Source organism: Lagopus leucura, unplaced genomic scaffold, assembly GCF_019238085.1.
Source record: "Lagopus leucura isolate 7727_CA_CO unplaced genomic scaffold, USGS_WTPT01 Super-Scaffold_100002, whole genome shotgun sequence".
In the NCBI taxonomy this organism is placed as follows: domain Eukaryota; kingdom Metazoa; phylum Chordata; class Aves; order Galliformes; family Phasianidae; genus Lagopus; species Lagopus leucura.
In genome coordinates, this window is record NW_024962263.1 from 75520833 (window position 1) to 75547742 (window position 26910).

The 26910-nt window shown below is 36.3% G+C and overlaps 1 protein-coding gene across 3 annotated transcripts in view; it reads right to left on the reverse strand.

The window, feature by feature from the left end:
* CSMD3 (CUB and Sushi multiple domains 3) overlaps nt 1-26910 on the reverse strand; it is a 539260-nt gene that overhangs the window by 310751 nt on the left and 201599 nt on the right. The window contains exon 7 of one of the 3 annotated variants that reach the window (XM_042869063.1): nt 4544-4840. The exons of the other annotated variants lie outside the window; for them this stretch is intronic. Coding sequence (XP_042724997.1) covers nt 4544-4840 — 297 coding nt within the window. The remainder of the gene's footprint in view (nt 1-4543; nt 4841-26910) is intronic. 3 annotated transcript variants of the gene reach the window in all.

Sequence of the window (26910 nt, forward strand, 5' to 3'; positions counted from 1 at the left end):
TCCTTTCCTTTCCTTTCCTTTCCTTTCCTTTCCTTTCCTTTCCTTTCACTTAGAAATCTTGACACATCATCTTTTTCCACTGTAACTAGAAGATTCCCTGTTATTCTCTGCAGTATTTTATTAGAAAATGAATGCGTATTTGTGCATTAAAAATGAACATATATCTTTAGACAGTACAGACATGCTAGTGTCAACTAATTAGTGTCAACTAATGAAGTTACGATCAAGCTAACAGTACTTAAATACCTTAATAGAAAATAAATAAGGTAAAAATCACATTTAATTTCCTTACAGATTTCTCATCTGAATAAGATGAGAAGTTTCATACTAGAAACTGCAACATAGTATCAATTTGAAATGTTATTAGAATGAATACACTTCCATGAGCTTGGATTCTTGGTTTCACGAGAACTTAGAATCCAAAACATGCTGTGTTTCTCTTACAAATATATTTTTCATTAGCTAATCAAGTTGCATACTGAAAGCAAGATTTTCACCCTTTTTCTTACTCCTCTTTCCAGAAGACTTCTTCATGGCAGTAAAAGAAATTTTTTCCGCAACTCTCCTTAATACAGAATCACAGAAACACCAAGGTTGGAAACGACCTACAAGGTCATCCAGTCCAACTATCCACCTATCATCAATAGTTCTCACTAAATCATATCCCTCAATACAATGTGCAAATATTCCTTGAACACCTCCAGGTTGGTGACTCCACCACCTCCCTGGGCAGCCCATTCCAGCTCCTGACCACTCTTTCAGAGAAGCAGTATTTCCTAATGTCCAGCCTGAATCTCCCCTGGCGCAGCTTGAAGCCATTCCCTCTAGTCCTATCACCAGTTACATGAGAGAAGAGGCCAACCCCCAGCTCACTACAGCCTCCCTTCAGGTAGTTATGGAGAGCAATAAGGTCTGCCCTGAGCCTCCTCTTCTCCAGACTGAACAATCCCAGCTCCTTCAGCCGCTCCTCAGCTCCTGTGCTCCAGACCCCTCACCAGCTTTGTTGCCCTTCTTTGAACCCCCTCCAGCACCTCAATGTCTTTCTTGCAGTGAGGGACCCAAAACTGAACACAAAACTCGACGTGCGGCCTCACCAGAGCTAAGTACAAGGGGATAATCACTGCCCTGCTCCTGCTGGCAGCACTGTTTCTGATGTAAGCCCGGATGCCATTGGCCTTCCTGGCAACCTGGGCACAGTGCTGGCTCATGTTCAGCTGAGCATCAGTCAGTACCCCCAGATACCCAGATTTCCTCTACGCAGTCTTCCAGCCAATCCATCCCAAGCCTGTGTTGTTGCCTGGGGTTGTTGTGGCTAAAGTGCAGGACCTGGCACTTGGTTTTGTTGAACCTCATCCCATTGGCTTCAGCCCAGCTATTCAGCCTCTCTAGATCCCTCTGTAGGGCCTCTCTACCCCTAGGGTACATAAATACATTTATTTCTATACTGTAGACTCATTTGTCTTTAAGTTCTCTAAATTTGCTACCTGAAATATTTATCCCTTCATCCTATCTGATGTTATTTTGTAAGATGGGATACTCGAATCGATATAACATCATTATAATTCTTCCATTTCATTCTTTCATTCATCTGTTCAGCCTGAATTCTTTTTAAAGAAGAAATGTAATCTTGTGCAGTATTTCCCAGGAGATATCAGTGCTACCTTTAAAAAATAAATAAATAAATAATGTATTTGTACTTCCTTAACTCTTATGGAAATATTTCACTGAAAGCTTCTGGGTTTCCTTTTCTCTCTCTCAAATAGACAGAATAAGAAATCTTCCTTCTGTCATTTCCATCTAATAAAATGAGAGAAGAAATTCTTCAGCCAGCCTTTGATACAACCTACAGTTATTTTTGAAGTTCACATATTGAATGTAAAATAGTAATTTTTATCTAGTAGATTTAGTTTATATTTTAGTTGTTGCTGTACATCCCTTTCATACATACTCAATTTAATAATAAAAAGGTACTTTTTACTTAGAGATTCTGTAAGATATTTTTCACAGAACTATCCTGCAGAAAATCCAACAATACAATTTTTATTCTATTGTTATCCCTTTACACCAATGCCAGTTTGTCGTAAAACATAATGCTATTCTGACATCACTTGCAAAATTCTTAAAAATTACACATACACCAGATGTTTACTAAGTTGTAAATAGAAAAGTAAGTTTTCATAAACTGTATTTAATACACTAAAATTTCACTTTTTTCCAAGAATTAACTACTTTGCATAGATCTGCAAGCAAAATTTCTGCTTAAGAATGCAGAAAAAGTATGTTTCCAGAATAAAAGCTTTTAAAGTTTAAAAAATATTAAGTAGAGAAAGAATTTAAAAAGGAACGTACATAAACATTTTAAGGAAGCATTGTAAATATCTCCATTTGAAATTAATATGTGGGTCAAGATGAGTAAATATTCCCGAGTATTTATTTGTTAAATAGAAATTAAAATATTTCAATAGAAATAGAAAAGTACTGAAAACTCCTTAGAAACATCTGTGGAGCATTTGCCCATATCAGAAATTACTTTCTGTCATTAACAATACTCTCACATTCATGAATACTTTCTCAAAATTTGTCAGTATAGTGATGATTGCCAAACAAAATATAGATCGTTACCAAACAGAAGTAGCTGTTCTTTTACTCGCTATATGATTACCCACTTCAATGTCATACATATGTATTTTATTATGTGGTTTTGATATAATAAAATTATATTTTGAACTGTTGTATACAAAATGTTAACAAAATTAAGACTTCAAACATAGCAGGAGAGAAGACCCTACAAACAACTATGTGGATTTTGTTTTCTAGGATAAAATATACAGGTTTCTTCTCATCTGCTTGGTGATACTGGTTTAGTTCATTAGAAACAACTAGCATGATACCGATTTAACAAAATCTTGGTCTCAACTTTTTCCCCCTGGCATAATGTTCTGTACTTTAATACAACAAATCCACTCAGAGGGTCTTTACATATATATTACATAAGTCTTACATATTAAAGGACAGATAACAGAAGAAAATGACAGTGGGAAAACAGTGGAGAGGACATTGCTGATCAATGATTAATAATAGGTGACAGAAAAAGAAGAGTCATTGTCAGATTTAACTGAAGAAATACTATACTCATCTCTCTAAATCAGAAGAATTTATTACAGACCTTCAGCTACTCCCTTCATAACTTAACTTTCTCCTTCTTAAACCTGTCTAAAATGTTCTTAAAAGAATGCTCAAATACACAATCAGTAAATAAATAAATAATTAAATATCAGAGTTACATTGATAGAATTGAAATTTAAAGCTATTTTGTGACTTCTATTTCGTTTGCAAACCAAATATATTGCAGTGGTTTTTTGGAGTGGAAGAGAGTTGTTTGTGTTGTTTTTTTTTTTCTCTCTCTCAGTAAACATACGTAAATTATATAATGTTTTTAAAATCTCTCTTGTTCCAATACATTTTAGTAAATTTATCTACATTAATTTGTAACATGAGACTCTCTGATCCAGTAAGATAACAGATCACATTCTTAAGTCATTAGTCATCTTTAGACATTAAGTCATCTTTAGACAACAGCAACCATGTAATAAGACATCTACAAATTGCTCATGCTATAAAAGATGTTCCTCCTCAATCTATTTGTGCTTATATGTTCTCCAGGCAAAATAGCTTACTGTGAAGCAGTGGAATAGCAGAAAAATAATAATAAATAATGTGTAAATATAGTAGTCAATAACAATAACCTGAAACATCAAATTGTGTATCATTCAAACAAGGACATTTCTTTCCAAATGTCTATGCTGGTCAAATTAAGGTATTCTAGCATTGCAGTTTCTCATCCTACTATTTCTGATATTGTCATTTATCTTTTAATGCAATAAATTGTGCTTTGCATATCAAGCTCACTCCAAGTAAGGTGTTAGTTATTAATTTTTTTGCATATGGATTAAATAATCTCAACGTAGGAATATGTCAAAACTTTACTTCCAATACTGAAATAGGCAACAATGATTTTCTGGTCATACATATTTTGCTTCATTCATTGATTTTGTGTTTGATAGAATAAAAATGTGCAGATTTTTAAAAAACCAAGCCTCTGCTAAAGATTTAAGCAGAAGGGAGATGGATACATCTGCATCACTGCTTATTCAGAGCAAAAGAGCTATTTGTGAAGCATATTTTTTAATGTTGTAATAGCTTATGTATAAACACATATGTAACACAGAATAATATATTTAATTTCAACTTCTATCTCACACTAAGCTTGATAACAACACATACTGATGTAAACTATAAAGCGGAAAAAAAATTCCTTGATCTTTCCTTTTATCTTTCTATCATTCAAATTAACTTTAATTGCTATGACAATATTAGTTCATTTTCTTTCCATTTGTCTGTCCTCATAAAACTCAGTTGAAAATTTAATTTCTTTCCCATTTGATTTAGTTATACCTCTAGAATGCATATCTGACTTTCACTTCTGATTTATAGAAAATATTTTTAATAACTACATGGGCACAAGTAAAATAATATCCAATACCTCTATGAGTAACAACTGCAAGTTCTTTAGTTCTTTCTATTTGCTCAGCTTTTCTTGGTCGTCTTCTTGTGCTCTGTAAGTTTGCTTGATGAAGGGAGAGTGCTTCATTGGAAGAGGCCGACTCCAGAACTGATTTTCTTACGTTCATAGCTTGCACTTGTTGCTCTTCAGGAGGTTGTCTATGGATGGATACAGTAACATCTGCAGATGTGCTAGCAACAGTAATAGCACCAGGAGTGGCCGCAATAGGCTCTTCCAACTCACCAGTGGAGGCAGTTTTGATCAAAGTGGAAGAACCTGTGGGACACACAGTAGCACTGGATGCTAACTTTTTCTTTTGAATTGTGTTTTCTTGATCAACGTAAGAGATTAAATTTCCCTCTGTTTAACATAGTAAAGACAACTGACATGAAAAGAGGAAAGTGAAGATGCTTTATTTAAAAATTTGATGTAACCTGAACATTTCCTTATGCTGGTGAACATTTCGTAACTACTGTGATATTACAAATTTAATTTCAAATGTCCTGAGAAAGCTCAGAGTACTAAAGTTTGTACCAGTTAGAATGACAACACATAATTCTCCTACAAATTCAGTCAAGAAAATACAATGGATGGAGCAATATAGAGAGATTTATCATTAAATGAGACCCCATGAGTAGAAAAGTGCTAGCTGCCCTATTGAGGAAAGTCACAGCAGCATTACACAGTAACCTAGGTTGTGGGCAAAACTTTGATACTCCAACTGCTAATAAGCCAGTCAGATGCACTCATACATCCAATTCATTTCATCCAATCTTGAAAAGGATCTGAAATCCCAAAACATTCACAGCTGAAGTAAAGCCAAGAATAAATGGAGAGTAAGAGGTAAACCTCTAAAAAATATTTTGAAAAATCCATGATTCTACAATTCTACAATCATCTTGATTGATACTGGGCAAAGGCTGTGTCCATAATTATCTATTTTTTGCTCTAAAATTTCTATAAAAATAAATGATTACTTTACTCAAAATACCAAGAAAATTCGTGATTAGCAATTCTTTTTTTCTAGGCATTGTTTAGAAAAACATTTATTTAACACTTCTAACTTGCGTAGAAGCTAAAAAAAAAAAAAAAAAAAATCCTATATGCTTTATGTAAATAAATTCGATTAACATTTTGATCCTTCCCCAGTACCTAGATTTGTCTGCAGATCTTTGCAAGCCAACTCTCTCACATGTGAATATTTAGGACATCTAACACATTAGCATCTTCATCTTGACTGGAGCAGATAAACAACTGGGCAATGCACAATAAAATAATTAAAATCTATCATTTGAAAAGTTGATATACATGAATTATACTATTTTCTGTTAGAATGTTTAAACATAATACTGGTTCAGGTGCTCTTCAAAACTCATTCAAGAAATGATGTTCCATGCTTCTATATTTATGCCCAAGCTTTCCATCCAGAGACTTTAAAACTTGTCCTTAAAATGTAGTGAATGATAACGGCATGGAAATTAAACAGGTTTTGCACAAACTAGTAGACGAATTGCTAAAAAATGGAAATAGGATTCTCAGTGAAACTGGGAAGCATTTAGCACCTTTTCAGCATGTGTTATATATCAAAGTCCTTAACAAAATAATGAAATACGACATATAAGCAAATGGAACTCATTATAAAATATATAATACAGAGAAGTATAACATAAATAAAATATAAAATGATAATAAATCTGAAAAGTTTGTGCTGCAAAAGTTTTAGGTGGAAAGTGTTTTATTTTTCTATACTACTGAAGTACTAAGAGAACAGACTTTTTTTAAACATTACACAGACAACAAACAGAACTTTTTTACACATGCAATATATTATTTTTACAATCTTATATTTAATGTCTTAATATCCATTCTGTGGTACAGAACTTCTAAATCATACAGTGGTAGTTTCCTGAAAAACTAAAACTTAAAAGCACCACATAAGACTCCAGGTTTATCTGTGAGAGATAGAACCATGAATCTTCTCATAGAGGGAAAATCAAACAAAACAAAACAAAACAAATACAACCTACTACTTACTGTCCTATGATGACAGCACTATAAGCAACTGAAATAGATCTAGACATGTTTTTTTCTTCATTTGAGAATAAAAGAAAAAAAATCATAACAAAGATTAATATCAAAAGGCCAGATTAGATATGACTCAAGATACAGTGAATTTCTAGAAGACTGACATCAAGATTAAAACACAGAAAATACAAGTGCATGACCAGGAATATTGAATAAGGATGATGTTGATTAAAATAAAGAGGGGGAAAAAAAATACAGCATTACACATAACCTCTACTTATAATGTAAAATTTATGTGGTTGCCCTAAATTACATTCAGGATCTCAAACAAATGGCGTGTTATGCCCCAGAGCTTTAAAGATGCACAGCACTAAAGTAAAAAAATGATAAAAGTTAAGATAAAAACATTCTAAAAATAAAGGAAAACAAGGAGAAATCTGCTTAAGTAAAGCTTCAAAATGTGTTCATTAAGAAGTACACATTGCTACAGAGGTAACTATCAAGCAGAACACCTAATTTGTTAAGCTTACTAGAAAATAATGTGGAATTAAACGGAGATTAAGCTGATGAAGCACAAAGCAACTTAGTTCAAAAAAGCAGCCTGAATGATCTGCTACTGAAAAGTGTTTTAACTGCTAAAACTTTGGATAATGGAAACATATGGAAGATCCATAAGCCTGTCTATTTATATAGGAGTGGAGGTTGCTCCTGATTCCAACATCATGTTTAGTAAAGAAAAGAGGCAATGGCCTTTGACATTTCCCTGAGACAATGCTCCATAAATAGATAATGAATCTGTGCTAAAAGCACTCAATTTGTATATGCAATATGCTACAACTACACACAAGGTTGCTCTTGTAAACATATGATAGCAAAAGAAATTTACCCCAGATAAACTAACAGAGGAAATTCTCATTTAAATTAATCTCATGGACTAACTTTGTACATGCAATCACTGATGGAATAAAATAATCTAGGGAGCAGGAATATCTTTTCTACTCTGCAGAAGAATTCATCAGAAAAACTAAACAAAAAACACATGAAACAAAACCAATATCTATTACAATTTTCCTTTGTAGAACACTGCAGCCTTGGAAGTTCATTTTAAACTGGGAACACTAGAGGTATGTATCATATCTCTTTAGTCAATATAGATATTTTAAATATTTTTTTATAATATATTTTTAATATAATATGTATTTTTAATATTTTTATTTTAAGTTGTAATCTGTGTGCTGAAATACTGAAATAGAATTTAACCACTTTTAGATACTGTAGGCCTGAAAATAAGTAGTCAAATTTATCATAGGAAAGTTCATGTTTTGGAAAACCAGATTAGACAAATGCAGTTCTTGATTTAGATCTTTATTTGAATTGATGTATATTGAGAAACAAGTTATATTTCCTAAAGAAAACCACATGAGTTTCATGCTTATTTCAGAAGTTTGAGCTCTGTACTATGTTAACATATTATGTTCAATCCCAGATTCAGCTGTAGATTTCAGCTGTAGCTGTTATCTCCTCTTAGAATGGAATTGTTTTACTCTTCCATTTGGGTTAACACAAGCAAAAATACCAGGAATCAGTAATTATTGCATTAGCACATGACTTAATACTTAATTTTCCATAAAATTAACATAATTAGCAATATACCAATAATATACCAAAATAACAATATGCAAGTATAATTATTTCTTAAAAGATCATTTGAAATAGTTTTATTAGGATTTGGGATTTTAAGGAAAATGAATTAATCTGCAGCATTTAACTGACAGTGTGAAATTGTTTTCTGATACTAATCATCAACTGGACTTAAATAAACTGTTTCAATTGCAATGCCTGCTTAAAATAAAGCACTGACACAAACTATGTTACAATAACTTCTGATTTTACAGGCCAACTGTTATTATTCAGTAGACTGATAGTATAGATAACAACCAGAATGACTTGACTGACTTGGAAATCCACCACTAAACATATAAAATGCAACTAAAATAGTATAATTCATCCAGAAGTATTCAGTAAATGTTTTGAAGATATTTTAATTTTTCTCTTTCTTCAGAGACAACTGGTAAATGAACAAATGTTTTTCCTACTTCTTTGTTCACTGGTTAGTAACACTATGCTGATTAGAAGACAAACGGATTTTTTTTAGAGGAACATTCTATACATTCTATAAATACATTCTATAAATGTTCCTCTAAAAGTGGTACATTTATAAAGTGATTTTTGTTTGTACCACAATGGAATTAAAAGTTTTTTTAAATTATTATTTTTATTTTTTATTTTGTCCACTGGACCATAAAATAAGGCAAAACAGAGTTCAGAATGTCTCTTGTCCATGCTCTTGCATAGATCAGTGTCTGTTCTGAGGCCAATCCATGTCACTCAGGGCTTTATCCCCGTCAGATCTTGAGAATACCTTTACGAATAGAGACTGTAGACTCTCTGAGTCAACTGGTTCAAATGCAAGAGTCATGAAAAAAAAAAATAAATAAATAAAAAATCTCTTGATATTTGGTCTGAAGATCACCTCGAACTTTGTCAATTTTAGCTCAGTCTCAAAACATGTTCCACTGTTACAAGCCTGGCTCCATCTGTCCAGTAACCAACTTGCAGGCACTTGGAAGCTGTTTTTACACAGTTTTCCCCTACTCTCAAAGATGAACAACTCCAGCTCAAGCAGCCACTTCTCAAGTGACACATGTTCCATCCTCTAACCACTTCTGTGGCTATCCACTGGACTTTCTCTAGCAAATAACACTTCCTTCCTATACTAGGGTCCAAACATGGATGTAGTATTCCAGACACGGTCACAGGAGTGTTGAGTAAAAGGACAATAAACCTTTCCCTTCATCTGCTGGCTATATTCTTGTTAATATAGTTCAGGATGCTGTTATCCCTCTTTACCGCAGTGTATCTTGATATACTGCTGCCTCAAGTTCTTCTTGTTGTCTGCCACGATTCACTTTTTTCAGCAGAGTTGCTTGCTACTGGAGTACTGCATGCAGTTCTGGGCTCCCCAGTACAAAAAAGACAGGGATCTCTTGGAAAGAGTCCAGCGGAGGGCCACAAAGATGGTGAAGGGCCTGGAGCACCTCTCCTATGAAGAAAGGCTGAGTGAACTGGGTCTGTTCAGCCTTGAGAAAAGAAGACTGAAAAGGGACTTGATCCATGTCTATAAGTATCTAAGGTGTGGAGGCAGAATGGCGAGGCCGGACTCTTTTCAGTGGTGAGTGGAGACAGGACAAGGGGAAACGGCTGGAAACTGCAGCATAGGAAGTTCCGCACAAATATGCACAAGAACTTCTTTACAGTGAGGTGATGGAGCACTGGAACAGGCTGCCCAGGGAGGTTGTGGAGTCTCCTTCTCTGGAGATGTTCAAGACCTGCCTGGATGCCTACCTGTGCGACCTGCTGTAGGGAACCTGCTTTGGCAGGGGGGTTGGACTCGATGATCTCTAGAGGTCCCTTCCAACCCCTACAACTCTGTGATTCTGTGATTCTGTACTTGCCATTCCTATGCCAGGGTTTCAGTCTTCTTTTATGTAAGGCTTTAATCTTGTCTTCAGTGAGTTTAATAAAGATCCCATTGGCCTATTCCTCTACCCTGTCTACGTCCTTCTGATGGCAATCCTTTCCACTACTGTATTGACTGCTGACAGGCATTCAGGTGTCATTTCAAATCTGATGATATTCTAGATCATTAAGGAACATAATGAATAGAACTTGTACCAGGATAGACCCTTGCAGTAGTCCACTTTTTGCTGGATTCCAGGTAGAGTATGGCCCACTAATAACTCCCCTCTAAATTTTCAAGTTATTACCTTCAGTAGTGGAAGAACATATGAAAAATTGGCAGATTATTCATAAAGTGATTCACAAAAAATTATAATATATGCTTGAATAAGACAAATATTGGTATCTAAGCATAATGTTTAGCAGCTATTATAATTGATTACAATTAGTGAATATTTGTTTGCTCTCAGATTCTAAATTCAATCTGATTCTTAGGAATTAATCAGTAAAACTACCTTGTTCATTCATGGCAAATTTAAGATGCAAGACTTTAGTAGTCTTTGTGACACATATGATTGAAACAAAGATTTTCCAAACAAAGCTAAAGGTCATTAAAAAATTTTGCTCTAAATGGGATTCAGTATACTAAAGAGATAATAAGGTTAGACTGTGTTTCTTAATAACAGAAAGCTACTCATTCTTTTCACAGTGGATAATTGAGGTGTTGGTAGTCTTTAAAAATAAAACTGCATATTTTATTAAAGAAAATAAGAGGTAGCCAGAAATATCCCTGGAATTTCAAAGAAGAGTAATCACTGTATTCCATCTTCATTCTTTTTTTCAGATGTTCAAGGAGATTCAGTCAAGACCTATTAAATACCCTTACTTAAAACCCTTGCATATTTTATCTTTGCAGTGGCTAGTGCATCACATAAAGAGGATTATTTTTGCTAGTAAAATATCTTAATTAACAGTTCTCTTTGATGTTCTCTGTCATTATTTGCTGCAGGACTTTCAAATAAAGCTACAAATCTAATTAGAAGATCGTATTCTCAATCTGTTAAAATAATTTTCAAGTCAGTGTAGATATAAATGCTTATTTCACTGTTTTAGCAGATTATTCTTAGATGTCATTACAGCCTTATTATATCATAAACCACTTTTTAATTATTAATCAAAATCATTAAATTGTTAATTTAAATATTAATATACACTTTCACCTGGTCCTTTGTTTGACCTGCAGTTTTGCTTCTGTTAATTTATATATCAAGAATAGAAAATAAAGGAATATGGAACTCAAATATGAATTTGAGAATATGAAGTCCATATTAATGGCTGATTCAAAGCACTCTTCTGACTAAATCAATTTTTGGTACCCGACCATCAAAGAAGGAAATAAAACAGTGTATTTCAAGATATCCATGACTGAAAAAAACATGGCTCAAATAGCTTTCTGGGCTTTACTTCAAAAGGGCAGTGATCACTGGATACATCCAAAGAGTAAAGACTACAAAAGCTGTCTAGACAGAAGTTTAGTGTGTATACTCTTTGCCTCATTTTGTTTTCGTGTTCTCTACAATTTGCATTAACTGATTCAGAATTTTTTATTTACTTTTGCTACCAAAAGCCTCTTTGCATTTCTGTATTTTCTCATGATTTTTTTTTCCCCATTTTCTCTCTTCTTTCAACTTCTTCTTTCAATTGTTACTTCTTTCTTCTCTTTCTTTCCACATTTTTCATTGATTTTAAAAGTAAATCTACTGATACAATGAGAAATGCACTATATTTATGAAAGTAACAATTTAGCATTGATCAGAAAGTTTCAGGAGGAGGTGATACTATGTTTATTGTCTTTCAGAACATAAAGAGTATACATCCCCATGAGACTTTTCCTCAGTGAATTTAGTATCACCTGAATATTTTTGTTTTAAATCAGTTTTTTTAAATAAGATATATTGAAATCATTTGGAAGTATAAGTTTCTGTCCAGACAGAAACTAGCTTTCTAATTTTCGGTGCTACAGGAATACTTATTATCATCATCATCTCCTTTCTAATGAACTCAGGTCACAGAGAGAGCTACCACTTCTTTACACTTACATATGTCTATCCAAATAATAGATTTTATTCTAGCAAGATGTGCTTACTGGAAAAAATAGTATTAAATTGAGTTAATAGGTACATATATGGATAATGTCCTTTCAATTGGTGTAACTTCAGCAAGAAAATAATTCATTAAAGGCCTATTAAAGAAATACAACATAAATGTGTATTTGGAAATCTGAAAGTGTTATAAAAAGTGAAATACTGTATAGAATAGAATAAATTTAATATGATCACCTGTTACATAGATAATAGTCATACACTGATTTCTTTTTGTGCACAGCAGATGTGCACAAAAATACAAATTACTGTCTGCAAGAGTTCAGAGAGTGGTGGTCAATGGCTCAATGTCTACATGGAGATCAGTGCTAACTGAAAACCCTGGGATCAGTGCTGGGACCACATTCCTTAATATCTTCATCAGTGACATTGAGAGTGGGGTTGAGTGCACCCTCAGCATGTTAGCTGATGATAATAAGCTCTGGGGTGCAGTCAACACACCAGAGGAATGGGTTGCCATTCAGAGAGACCCAGTTTCTGTATTTTTACCTATTTTAATGTTTCAAATTTTTAAATCTGCTTTCATGTATCAATTTCAACATGTCATTGTTTTGGGGAGATCTCATTTCTTACCAACAAAATAAACTTGCATTTTCCTTTTACTACCAAAGTGATATTAATATTATTTGCCTTATATCTGTTTAATGCTATGAGTAAACTAACATGTATAAATCACATAATTTAATAAACTGTGTATAAATACACAGTTCTAGATACAAGACAACTGGAAGTACATATAAATGCATATAAATACAACTTTGACAACTCTAAATTTATATTCAATTTAATTCTTCAATAAAGTTCAGATGCCTGGAAAAATAATGAATGATAAGAACAATAATAATTTTCAGTTGCTCTTCATATTTAAAAGATCTTTATCATTGCTCTTGAGCTTCTAGGTAAGTAATTTAACTTTGCCCTAAGCAGTTTAAGTACCAAAATTCTGTTTTCAAAATCTAGCACTAGGCAATGCGGACCTGTGAGAGTTAAAACTGTTGTTTTTCTCCCTAGCCTCACAAACCAGCAAGTGTAGGCTCGGGCAAACAGATAAGCAGAGTGAGAGGCTCAATTCTCACAAAAGATTAGGGAAATGGATGAGGCAAACTCAATAAATAAGAGGTAACAAACTATGAGAGAGATTAAAGGTTGATGGGGTTAGGATGCAGATACAGTAGTATCATACAATAGATTGTGAAGCAGGAGTAATGAGTAAACAGGAGGGATCTTGGCGTTGTGGACAGGGGATTTATAAAGCTGTGATGTGTTTTTGGTTATGCGTTTCTCCTTGCACTCACCATTACAATTGCAAATTAAAATATTTTCACAAGAGAACTAGTCTCCAAAAAATCATTTGAGTTATTTCTCACAGACCCATGAGATACAAGCTTATTAATAAGATCTCTAACTTAGTTTAAGATTCTAAAAGTGTAGCCACTTTACTAATCTTCACAACAAAGAAAAAGTTAATTATTTTTTAAAAAGTCAGAACTTAGAAATTAGAATTCAGATCTTACAAAGCTTGCTCATCTATGAGGCAAATGGGAAATATAAGCCTCCAGAAAACAGATGTTGTCAGTTTGCATTAGTGACAGTCTAAATATATTTATTTATTTAGAGTCGCAATAATTTTTTAATGCCATATAAATTTTGCTCTGTTTGGCCATAACAACATTCTGTGAGTAATATTATACTGAATAAGTGTGTAAGAATCCAAATAACTTTACTTCTTAAGTTTTACATATCGGTAATAAATTACTTTTCTATTTATCTTATACAACCGAAGTATACATTCAGTGATTGTCAGGACTCTGAGGGCTTCAGTGGGCACAAACAGCCCTGCCCAGCTTTCCCTGAGTCTCCCCATAGCTCTGCCCTCAGCCCAAGATCTCATTTCAGCCCGAGGCCATCAGGCCCTGCCCCAATGACACCACAGCAAAGCCCATCTCCAGCTCCCCACCGGATTTCCCCAAGAGGCCATAGGTCTCAGCCAGACCCATCAAATTCCAACTTCAGCCTTTTCTCCAGGGCTGGGACTGCCTCCAGCTGCCCGGCTCTTGGCTGTGGTGATGGTATGAGCCCTGCCCTGCAGTTCATATGCAAATCCCCGTAGTATCCAGCCCTCGGGGAGCCAAAAGTTGCACCTCGGCAGTAAGTAGCTCTTAATCACCGTGAAAAATCAGTACAATGATGAACAACGCTTATGTACAAAAAAAAGCGTTACATTTAGCATTAGGTAAGTAGTTCGCTCCGTTGATTTAAAAAAAAAAAAAAAAAAAAAAGACAAAAACTTGAGTACGAAGTATGACAAAAATTAACTACTTATAAACAAAACTATACCATCTTTTTTTGTTGTTTTATTTAAAAGGTATACTGACAAAAATTTTTACTGATACTTTTTAAGTGAGATGGGAAAAAGTCTCAAGAAAGAAGGTTCCTTCAGTAAAGAAATTGATCCAAAACCCACTTAAACTTTACACAGAGAAAGATATTCCTGCAGAACATTACATGCTGTCAGCATCATGTGGGCAATAAGAGAACTTCTGAACAATGAAATGAGCATCCTGCACAAAACACGAGTTTTTCCTCAGTAAAAGCTTCACAGTGAGATATCCTCAAAGATCCACTAGTCCACAATTCAATGTTATCAAACTAAATGCTTACACGTTTAAAATACTTTCAGATGTGTGCTTCCACTGTAGAGAGGTCTGTTAAAAGTACAGTAATTTAAATTTCTGAAAAGGAACATGCTAGAAAAGTGACTAAGATCAAAAAGGATTACCTTAACAGTTTTCAGCTTTCTGAGAAGTGTGAATAATATTATTATATTATCCAATATTCAGCTGCCCTGGACAGTGGTTTAAAAGACCTAAATGCTCTACTTTGCTAGTTTTCTGGACAACTCGCTTCATTAGGGTGTGCCAAACACAATGACTGTTCTGCCAGACACAATAACTATTTTCATGGTAAAAGTTAAGAATGCATGCAGAAAATATGACATAAAAATCAGCTATGAGGGCTCTTCTTTTCCACAGGCTACATACAAAAAATCAGTACTGTTTTAAATTAATATAATTCAATTTCAAATAAAGTACACAATTAACAGATCTTTAATTCTATTCTTATCATTATAGATTTCTCTCCGCTGTTTGCATTTGTCTCCATTTTGACTACTTTATGGCTTATTTCTATTTCAGCTATAACCCTAGTATTAAAAAGACAATATGAAGAACAGTTTACTGCATAAATTATCTGATAAACCCAGTGCCCAATACTAAAGAACTGGACCGCGTTGAAGACAACTGCCTTTAAAAGTTGAATAAGATTTTTAGTTTGCTTTTTTACTCAGGATACAGAAAGCACAGTTTAAAGTTTCTTTCATTTTGGAGAAATCAGGTTACATATTTCTGAAATTCCAGATGTATTTTTAAGTTATCAGAAAAATCTCTTTTTTATTTTCCCAAAGCCATTCCACTAGTTGTTGAGAAGTTAAAAATTCTCTGGATAAAACAAAGTCAAAAAACTACTTACTTGCCCTAATTCTATAATCAAGTGGTTAAAATATAAAGGCTTCCACTTGTAATTTACTGTAAGAAAGCTAGAGAAGCTTTCATTTTATGATTGAGAATATCCTATCCCAAATCTTGATCAAAAATGTGTATCCAAGAAAAATATAGAAAGAAAGCATGCACATAAATACCTTGACTTCATCAAGTATTGCTCAACACGTGTGCAACAATTCTCAGTGAATTTCTCGACCATGAGGAAGAGAAATCCGCCTGAGGAGACCAGTTTCAAAGCAGGCAAGACTGCACTGGGGAAGGGATCAAAAGCAAAAAAGGCCAACGAAAAGTTCTTTGGGGGGCTTTTTGCAGTCAGCAAAGGTGCTTTGCCCACATGGAGGAGTGAGTAGCCTGTGGGAGGACTTCCAAGCTACCATGGGTGGAGCTGGCACTGCCCACCCTCAGTCAGGCTACCAGGCCTTATTTAGCCTCAGGAAGGGCAGTAGTGGAGTGAGCAACCGATGCTTTCCTGTGCGGCATTGCTGGCTATGACTTGTATGGCAGGGCATTGAACCTCTGCTAATGCACAAGGTGAGTTTGACTTCTCTAAGAGGTTAAAGATCAAGGGCACTCACCTGAACTCACCCTACCTGACCCTCAAGTTGCAAGGAGTCTGTTGCTTGTAGAGATCTAGCCATGTTTGCAATGCAAATGAAGGCAGTTAGAAAAAGTGTGGGTACCTAAACAGAGGCCACCCACAAACTTGTGGGTGTCCACGCTGCCGGCTGCTGTGTGCCAGAGCCTGGCACTTGAAATGGAGGGAAATGAAGAAAACACCTCTGTCAGATGTGAATAAACGAATGATTTAAAGGATAAAAATGAGAGATTGAGGAGTATTGAAAGAGTGACTGACTGGTAGACTCACTTCATGAAAGAGATTAAACAAATTGAGACCCCAGGTAAATTGGAGGATCCCCTCCTCTTTTGTCACCAGACAGTAGAGGGGGACCTCAGAAACAGGTCCCTACTGAAGGATACAGGTGAATTTGCTCCCAACCTCCCTCACCTCTCCATTTACCATTGCAGAACAGGTATGGGTCAAAAAAGGAGCAGTCCATCAAAGAAGAGGGGAGGCAACCTGCTCCAGAAGTCCAATATGAAAACCTCTTCCAGGAGTAATTGTTGGTGACTTGCTTCTGAAGGGAACAGAACGCCCAATGTGCAGAGTTGATCTTCATCATTGGGAAGTCTGCAGTCTACCGGGAACCCAGATTAGGGAAATCACCGGGACGCTCCCCTCCCTGGTGTACCCAACAGACTAATACCCACTACTGATCTTCCAGATAGCTGAGGAGGAAGCTGCATCCTGTAGTCTGAGGGGAATGAAGAAAGATTCAAGACCTTGGAATGGTTGGTGAAGGAGTGTGGGGCATAGTTATTTTTTCTTCCCTCCCTCCATTTTTGGGTAATTACATGAGACAAAATAGAAGGATCCAGTCCATAAATGCCTGGCTATGAGACTGGTACTTCAGGCAGGGCTTTGGATTCCTTGACAGTGTCTGGTTTTGTAAGACACCAGATCTGGCAATAATACATGGCAAATGTTTATCTCTCAGCAGCAAAAGAGTTCTGGGATAGGAGTTAGCAGGGCTCATTCAGAGAGCTTCAAACTAGATTTGAATGGGGATAGGGTTATGGTTGGATTCGCACTGATGGGACAGTGCTATAGTATTGATGAAAACCAGGAGGCCACCCACTCCCCTAGGGTGAAATTTGTGTGCTCAGCTTGCTCCCTGAAATGCCTGTACACCTATGCACACAGCATAGGGAGTAAGTAGTAAGTAGCAGGATTTACAAGTCCATGTTTGGGCTGGAGATTATGATCTGGCGGCAATTACAGAGATATGGTGGAAAAGATTATGCTATTGGAATGTGGTCATGGATGGCTACGTCCTTCTCAGGAAAGAAAGAAAGAAAGATCATCAAAGCAAGGTAGTGAAGTTGCTCTTTATGTGAGAGAGCAACTAGAATTCATTGAGAATTCATTCATCTCATCCAGGGGTGGATGAAGAGTGAGTTAGAGTTTTTGGGTGAGAATTAAGAGGCAGGCTGGCATGGATGATACTGTTGTGGGTGTATATTACAGGCCACCAGATCAGGATGAGGGAACTGGTGAGGTCTCCTACAGGCAGCTGATAGCAATTACAGACCCTGTTTATCACAGGGTATTTTAACTACCCTGATATTTGCTGGAAGGCCTACTCATCCAGCCAGCCACAGTCTAGGAGGTTCTTCCAGTGCACTGATAACTTCCTGAAGCAAATGGTGAATGAAATGGTGAACTAGCAGAGGAGTGCTGCTGTATCTCTCTCTCACTAACAAGGATTGTCTGGTTGAAGTGGTAAAGGTTGAAGATAGTCTTGATGGCACCGACTTTGAGAAGGCAGAGTTCAGGATCTTACATGGCAGAAGATCCTGCCAAGCAGACAGACCAACAAAAGACCAAGCAGAATCACAACCCTGGACTTCTGTAGGGCCAACTTGGGCATTTTCAAGCAGTTGCTAGGGGAAATCCCATGGGACAGGGCACTTGAAGGTAAAGGGGCCCAAAATAGTTGGTTGGCATTCAAGGACCACTTCTTCCAAGCTCAAGATCAGAGCATGCCTGTTGGCATGAAAGTAGAAAGTCAAGAAAGAGAGCCAGGAGACATGGTTAAACAGGGAATTGCTGGGCAAACTCAAGTGGAAGAGGAGAGTCTACAGATCATGGGAGGAGAAACTGGCCACCTGGGAGAAATATAAGACTCTTGTCAAAGGATGTAGGGAGGTAACTAGGAAATCTAAGGCTTCCTTAGAATTAAACCTTGCAAAAGGGGTCAAAAATAACAGAAAGGGCTTCTTCAAATACATTGCGGATAACACTACCACTACAGGCAATGTAGCTCCACAGATGAATAAGGTGGGTGCTCTGTTTAGGCAGAGTTACTAAATTCCTTTTTTATCTCTGTCTATACTGCTGGAGGCTGTCCTTAGAAGCCCTATACCCCTGAGGCCTCAGAGCAAATTAGAATCAAGGAGTGCCTCAGTTGATGAGGTCTGGGATAGGGATCAATTAAGCAATCCAGACATCCATAAATCCATGAGTTCTGACGGGATGCACCTGCAGGTGCTGAGGGAGCTGGTAAAAGTCATTGCTAGATCACTCTCCATTATCTTTAGTAGTTGTGGGGAACAGTAGAGGTTCCTAAGGACTAGAGGAAAGCAAATGTCACTCCAGTCTTCAAAAAGGGCAAGAAGGAGAATGCAGGTAACTGTAGACCAGTCAGCCTCACCTCCATCCCTGGAAAGGTGATGTCTAGAAAGATGAATTTATCCTCAAAGCTGTCTCTAGGTGTATCGAGGATAATAGGGTCATTAGAGGCAGTTAACATGGCTTCACCAATGGGAAGTCATGCTTAATCAACAAGATAGTCTTTTAGGAAGACATAACCAGATGGATGGTAAAAGTGGATGTGGTCTATGTTTATTTTAGTAAAACATTTGACACCCGCAGCATCCTCACAGCTAAACTGAGGAAATGTGATCTGGATGATTGTATAGTGAGGTGGGCTGTGAACTGGCTGAATGAAAGAAGCCAGAGAGTTGTGGTCAATAGGGCAGTGTCTAGTTGGAGGCCTGTATCTAGTGAAGTCCTCAAGGGTCAGGACTGGGAACAGTACTATTCAATATATTCATCAGCAACTTCAGTGAGCATACTGTCGGCAAGTTTTCTTTTGACACAAAACTGGGAGGAGTGGCTGGCACACCAGAAGGCTGTGCTGCCATCCAGTGAGACCTAGACAGGCTGGAAAGTTGGGTGGGGAAAAAATTCAATGAAATATAACAAGGGTAAGCATGGAGTCCTGTATCTAGGCACGAAAAACCCTGTGTACCAGTATTGTTTGGGAACAGACCTGTTTGAGAGCAGTGTAGGGGAAAGGGACCTGGGGGTCCTTGTGGACAGCAGGATTACCATGAGCCTGCTCTGTGTCCTTGTGGCCAAGAAGACCAATGGCATCCTGGGGTGTATTAGAAGGGGTTAGTAGGTTGAGAGAGGTTCTCTTCCTCCTTACTCTGCCCTGGTGAGACTGCATCTGAAATATTGTGTCCAGTTCTAGGCCCTTCAGTTCAAGAAGGAGAGGGAACTGATTGAGAGAGTCCAGTGCAGAACCACAAAGATGATAAAGGGAGCAGAGCATCTCTCTTACGAGGGAGCAGGGTCTCCTTAGGTTGGAGAAAAGGAGACTGAGGACTGACCTCATTAATGTTAATAAATATGTAAAGAGTCAATTCAGGATAATGGAACCAGGATCTTCTCTAATCTAATCTAAGGATAGCACAAGGAGCAATGGGTGCAAGCTGAAACATAAGAAGTTCCACATAAACATGAAAAAATTTCACAGTACGGGTGACAGATCACTGGAACAGGCTGCCCAGAGATGTCGTGGGGACTCCTTCTCTAGAGACACTCAAAACCCACCTGAACATGTTCCTGTGTGACCTAATCTAAGTGTTCCTACTCCGGCAGGGGGATTGGACTAGGTGATCTTTCAAGGTCCCTTCCAATCCCTGATATTCTGTGATTCTCTGAACTTGTCTAACTTTCTTTCAAACACCTGTTAAATTTTAGAATCTGTGTCATTCAGTTCAAAGGAGTTTTAACTGCCTTATTTTGATTGTTTTAATAGTCTCTATTACTAATTTCAATTGATACTACATAGTTCTCACAGGAGAAAATACTAACATTATCCTTATAATTCATCACTTTCTAATCTGCCTATCTCCCATTTTCCCGTAGCTGTATTTCTTTTCCATGCTGTAGGATCCACATTAGTCAGTCACTTTTCAATCAAAAACAAATTGATGTGGTAGATATCTCTCTGTGAAATTTAGTCAAATATGATTTTTTTTTCTGAAATACTGAGACCAGAGTATGAGCAGGAGTAAAGCTGAAGGCTGATTTATAGTGGTGTATTTTCTCTACTCCATTCTTAATATTTAGCTGGATTTTTTTATGCAACCTAAATGTGGACCTAAGAATTATGTAGTGCACCTAGATGATCTTAGAGCATAATAGCTTGTTGATGTTACTTATGATAGTAATGAGCAATAGACTTATCATTTTTATTTGCAAACTAAGTTCATTTATCAGTGCTATGCAAATAAAGTTACAAAGAATCAGCACAAGCTATGGTCTTTGAACTCCCTCAAAATGCAACAGGCAGAATATGTGACTAACTGTGAGACCTCAGTCACTCAAAAATTATTTATATAGTGATGATTTAGCAAGCTGTGACACAAGTCTCTCATGTTCTATTAAAATAAATCTGCACAGTGGCTCTTACTGAAGGCTGTGAAGTTACTCCTCATAAAGTGTGGCAAAAGTAACTTTGACAACATTCTGGCCAAACTGTTGAGAAGAGCTTAAAGCTAAAAATGATAAAAAGGGACTTAATGAGTCACATTTAAGAGTGGTAGCAATGCAAAAGAGTATACAGCTTTGTGAGAATCCTTCTTTGCTTTTTTTTGGCTCAAAGCTTGCTTCCTGAGGTATTTTGTTGAGGAGGCAAGTGATGGATGTTGTGTGGCAATCAACCTCGCTGTGTGGAGAATTTTACATCTTTGGAGCTGTTTGCCTTCGGAAGATAGTGCTCAGGACTGTTTACTGGCGGAAGAACTAGCCTGTGACCAAATAACTCCTGTTTGCTATGGGAGGCTGGGGGATGATATCATTGTATCTTGCGAAGGCAAGATGCAAGTTGGTGCCTCCCTGCTTCCTCTTATCTGCTGGCAAGGCCAGGAAGATAAGAACAAAGGAGTTTCCTGCTGAGTCCCCAAAGCCAGAAGCTGCCACTCAAAGGAGAGCTGACTCGACCACTTTGGATTTGAGCTGTCACTCCAAAGATAGCTGACTTCACCACTTTGAAACCATTGAAAAGGGGCCATCGTCACCATGGTCGTCTCTCGTCGTCCTTCTCACCGTCGTCGTTGTCAACAGAACAACAATGCCTGATGACCCACCACTACTGAGGATCAAAGACGGAACTACAAACCACGCTGGATCCATGGTGGTGACTATGTCCCTCTTGCTGCCTATAAAGACCCCTTGTTTCTTCTTTTCTATCTTTTCTATCACCCTCCTTCCCTTCCCCATTACCCTAATTCATAATAGTGTCCGTCCTCCCCTTCCCCATTTCCCTGATTAAGATTTGTAATAAACTGTTCGGACCAACATTTGAACCATTGCTTCTTAATCTCACGCCGGGTATATAGATAATAAAAGAACCTCCTCTCCCTCCTATAAATTGGAGCGGGACAAGCTTTTACAGAAATACGAGACTTCAGAAGTGATAAAATGAAGAAGGGACACCTGTCCTATGTGCGCTTTCTTTAATAGCATGTTTGCTTATTTAATTTCCAGGTGCCTGCTTTCTGGTAATGCTGCAAATAAAATAAATTGTCCATATTTTGGTATATAAAAAGAGTCAGTGACTGGAATCAAGGTGAAGGAAGCACAGCTGGAAGACGAAAAGGTATTTCAGAAAAATTCTTATATATCTTATTTGGAGTAGAAGTTCTATTTTTCATTAACTAGGTTTGAGGAAGTAAAGGCTTATTTAGTAAGGAGTTTGGAGGATACATCTTTACACAAGAGGTTTTTACTTCTGAAATTAGATAAACTTCAAAGACTATAGCCAAATATCACCACTGTTATTTATGGTGGGGATAAGTGAAAACTGTATTATTTTAATTAACAGTAAGAAGTAACTTCTGACATACCACACTGCATGGGTGACTTCAGTTTTTGTATTGCATTTTGCATTTATTTTTTTCCTTGGGGAAAAAAAAAAGCTTTCTTATCTTTAGGCAGAAGGATATTTGGTATATTACTCAGTCTTTATGCAGATTATGAATGTAGAGTCTTCAGAAATAATAAAAGCAGAATAGCTCAAAAGAGCAAAACAAACTATATTTCACATACTTCATGCCTCATCATGATTCTATTATGTTCATAAAATCAATAAAACTAAAAAATTACTGTTTTGCTATCTTTGTGGATACGATCTCTATCAAAAGTACAAGTACTCTCAAGCAACTGACTAACAGTCAGTCTGCAACTGACAAACAACTCTGTCTTCAGTCCAAAGAAAAGAAATAGAAGCTAAGAGTAGTTCTTTATAATCAAGCATGCAGTCTGGTTAGAAAGTACATGTGAAAATGAAGTATGAGGAAAATGCTAAAAAATCCTAGATTCATTTACTTAATTACATAGCTCTCTATCTGGCTATTCTTTTCTTATCAAAAGTATGAAGGATGCTCTGAAAGTAATGTCTCCTAGCAATAGAGTAATAGAAGTTGAACCTTCCTGACAATACTCTGTTTCATTTTGTTGCTGTGTGATAGCAGCAGGGGGGCAGTCTGACAAAATGGCATCTGACATGGAAGTATGCATGAGGCAAAGATGTGGAATTGAATTCCTGTCTGTGGAAAAAAATCATCCATTAACATTCATTGATAGTTGCTGAACATTTATAGATACCAAACAGTGGATGTGAGCACAGTGAGATGGTGGATGATGCTTTTCAACAGTGGCAGCAGCAACGCAAAACACAAGTTGTGTTCTGGATGTCCATGCACAACTGTTACATCATGAAGAGCATCTTGATCAGTTCATCTGTGTAAATTGGTCAGTTGCAACCAGGGAACTGTATATGGTGCTCAATATGAGCTTCAATGTATTGAAAACTATGGTGGCAATGTTTGAATATCACAGTTTGTGTCAGGTAGGTCCCATGAATGCTCACTGAGAAACAGAAAGAATGTTATATACAACTTTGTCAGGATCTACTAAAGAAATACAAGGATGAACGTGGCAATTTCCTGGATCACATAGTTACCAACAGATGTTATGTCACCACTATAAATTGGATTCAAAATGGCAGTGCATGGAGTGGCAACATGTGAATTGCCCACATGTGAATTGCAACATGTGAATTTTCTTGTCAAAGAAAAAGCTCAAGACACAGTCTTCAGAGGGTAAAGTGATGTGCACTGTCCTTTGGAATAGGAAAGGAGTGCTTCTTCTGTGTTTTCAGAAACACAGACAAACTGTCAACTCTGACAACTATATCATGACACAGACTAAGCTAAAGGCTTGAACTTCCAGAGTCAGGCCAGAGAAGGCAGCATTCTTCCTTTTGCAACATGAAAATGCCAGGACCCATACCAGTCTGACAGTGAGGAAACACACTACCAATCTTGGCTGGACTGTCCCACAGCAACCACCTTACAGTCCAGAGTTGGTGTGTACTGTTTTCTATCTGCTAAGGTGAAAGATGGACTGTGTGGGCAACATTTCCCTGTCAGTGATGATGCTATAGTAGCTGTGAAACAGTGGCTCACCTCTGCTGGTGAGGTAGCTGAGAATTTTCCCTATCAAATAGAGCTATTATCTTTTTGTATCTGTTATGTTTTCCATTGAAATAAACAGGAGACATTACTTCCAGAGTGACCTGCATATCTCATGCTATGGTTGAGTACCCCCTAACAGTACAAAATGACAGTTCTCCAAAATTAAAATTGATCTCATAGAATTTTTTTTTTAAAGAGAGAAAATAAGAAACAAAATGAAAAAATGGAAGTGGCTGTAAATCATCCAGTAGAAGCACTTCTATCTACTACACATGATGCCACTGACATAATTTGTCAATTCATTTTAACATTTAAAATCTGTTTTGCAAAGTTAGACAGCATCAGATTTGTTTCTTTTTGTGCCCATTGAACTATACAATGGTGAAAACTATTCAAAACCTAATTGAAGTGGCTTATCGCTTTTGATTACATTGAAAAAAAAAAATGTTGAAGAAAAGTGAGTCACTTAACGAGGAAGCTCAAGTATATTGTGGAAATCTTTGAGTCAACATTTTCAAAGGGGAAGCAGAATGTTTCAATAGATTATGTCAATACTGTAAGATATTCTGATAAATATGCATTCCACTAAACATTCTGATAAATATTCCAATAAATAAATAAAGTACTACGCTAGTACTTTTTTTTTCAGAATTTCCCCCCAGTTGTTTTATCTTGACATGAACAGATCGTCTGTGCAGTGTGTTACGCTGGTTGGTGGTCATGAGGCAAATAGATGCACGTTAATGCATTAATGTTTTGACCTTATAAAAACGGTGCATTTTAGCCAATTGAAATTACAAATAATTAAGTACAAATTTTTCTTCTTCTATAGAGGAATTGAAATTATTTGTAGTCAGTAGCACATTAAAAAATTGTCAGTTTCCCTTTCACGAACAGTGAGCATGTCTGTAAGAATTTTAAACAGAAGCATATTAAAAGGTTTCAGTGCAACTACAACATTTATGGGTATTTTTCTTTTTAGAATAATTGAAATTAAGAAGACACACTCATTAAACCACAAAAATAGATAGATAGATAGATAGATAGATAGATAGATAGATAGATAGATATGTACATACGTACATGCATATATACATAGATAAATAAGTAAAATCCTGCCTGGAAAGGACTCTTTACTACATTTCAATTCTATTCCAGAAGGAAACTGTGATCCATTAATTTAAACATTAACACTATCAATGTTTTCAATTTTAATCTTAGTTCTGTTCACATATTTTAAAGAATGTTGTTCTTATTTGAAGTAGAAAAAAACAAATGAAATTTTAGAAATAAATATTTCTGGTTCTGTTAAAAGAAATAGGACTAATTTAGTTAACCTTCAACAGGTGTTACTAAAGACTATGAGTAGGGGAATTCTAAAAGTATGTATTTTAAAATGGGAGGACAAGGAAATGGAGCAATTTGTCTTCTCTCTCTTGTGTAGAGAAAAAACATTGTCAGTCTGCACGCTGTCATTGTGTGGGTGTTTAGCTGCAAATAAAAGACATCTCTAGAGTGGAAAGGTGAAAAATAATCTGTTTAGAAAGTATAGCTCAGTACAAGATGATGCAGAGCTAACAGACACCTAAGCATGGAACTTCACTAAAAACCATTTTCTTTTATAAACACATATGTGATTTATGTTTTTGTTAAGCCTGGAGATTGAAAAAAAAATCTAATGAAAAAGTCTTGGAATTTTCTTTCATTAGAAAAGGGTTTCTTTTTCCTCCATTCACTGCTAAATCAGGTAGTTATCTGGGCTGTATTTTGACAATAGGATTTTAGAGTTTACAATATAGAGAACTAAGTATTTATCATTAAAAAAAAAAAGTAAAAGAAACACACACACACACAAACAAAACAACAATAGAACTGTCATCTGCCAAATAAATTACTAAGGCAGCCAGCAAATACTTTACACCACCCTAAGCATAAGCAGGCTAAGCAGTTAAAGTAGTAGGCTTCTATAACTGTGACACAAGTGATGCAGCACTTTAATTTCACTCAGGGAATCTCAAAATCCCGTGAGTGCATTAGTACTGAAAAACCATTTCAGTGAGTAACTCTCAGTGACTACACGCTTCATGTGAGATTAGATCTAAGAATCTCAGATTCTCAGGTACCTATATTTGCTCGTCATAGTTGCCCTTGGTATATAAACTCCTATTATAATCAATGGTAATCTAATAAGTGCAGTCAGAAGAACAGTGTTTTAATCCATTTTAAAGTATACCTCCTGAACAGAAGACAACTGCTGCCTAATTGCTATTAGTTGCCATTTTATATGTTCTTTTCTCTCTTCCTTCTCCCATGGAAGGGCACTGCCTCCTGTAAATTCCCTCTAATTTGCTAACACAATACAATTAGTCTAGAGCACTAGTATCCAACCTTTTGGCTTGCCTGGGCTACATTGAGTGGATAGTATCTTGAGCAGCATATAAAATATACAATATACTCAGTTATATGAGTAAGAAAACTTATGTTTTATTAAAACAGACAACAAAAACAAAAAACTAGTGGGATGTTTGACCTTGTTTTGGTTAAACAAATGCTTCAGTCTGGTTTAATCAGAGTGCTTACAATTCTTAGTGAGTTCCCAAGGTGCTTATAAGAGATTTTTGATCTAATTTTATTCTTCTTTATTCATCTTTGGAAGTAATTATTCACAAATGTACATACTGCCAAAAAG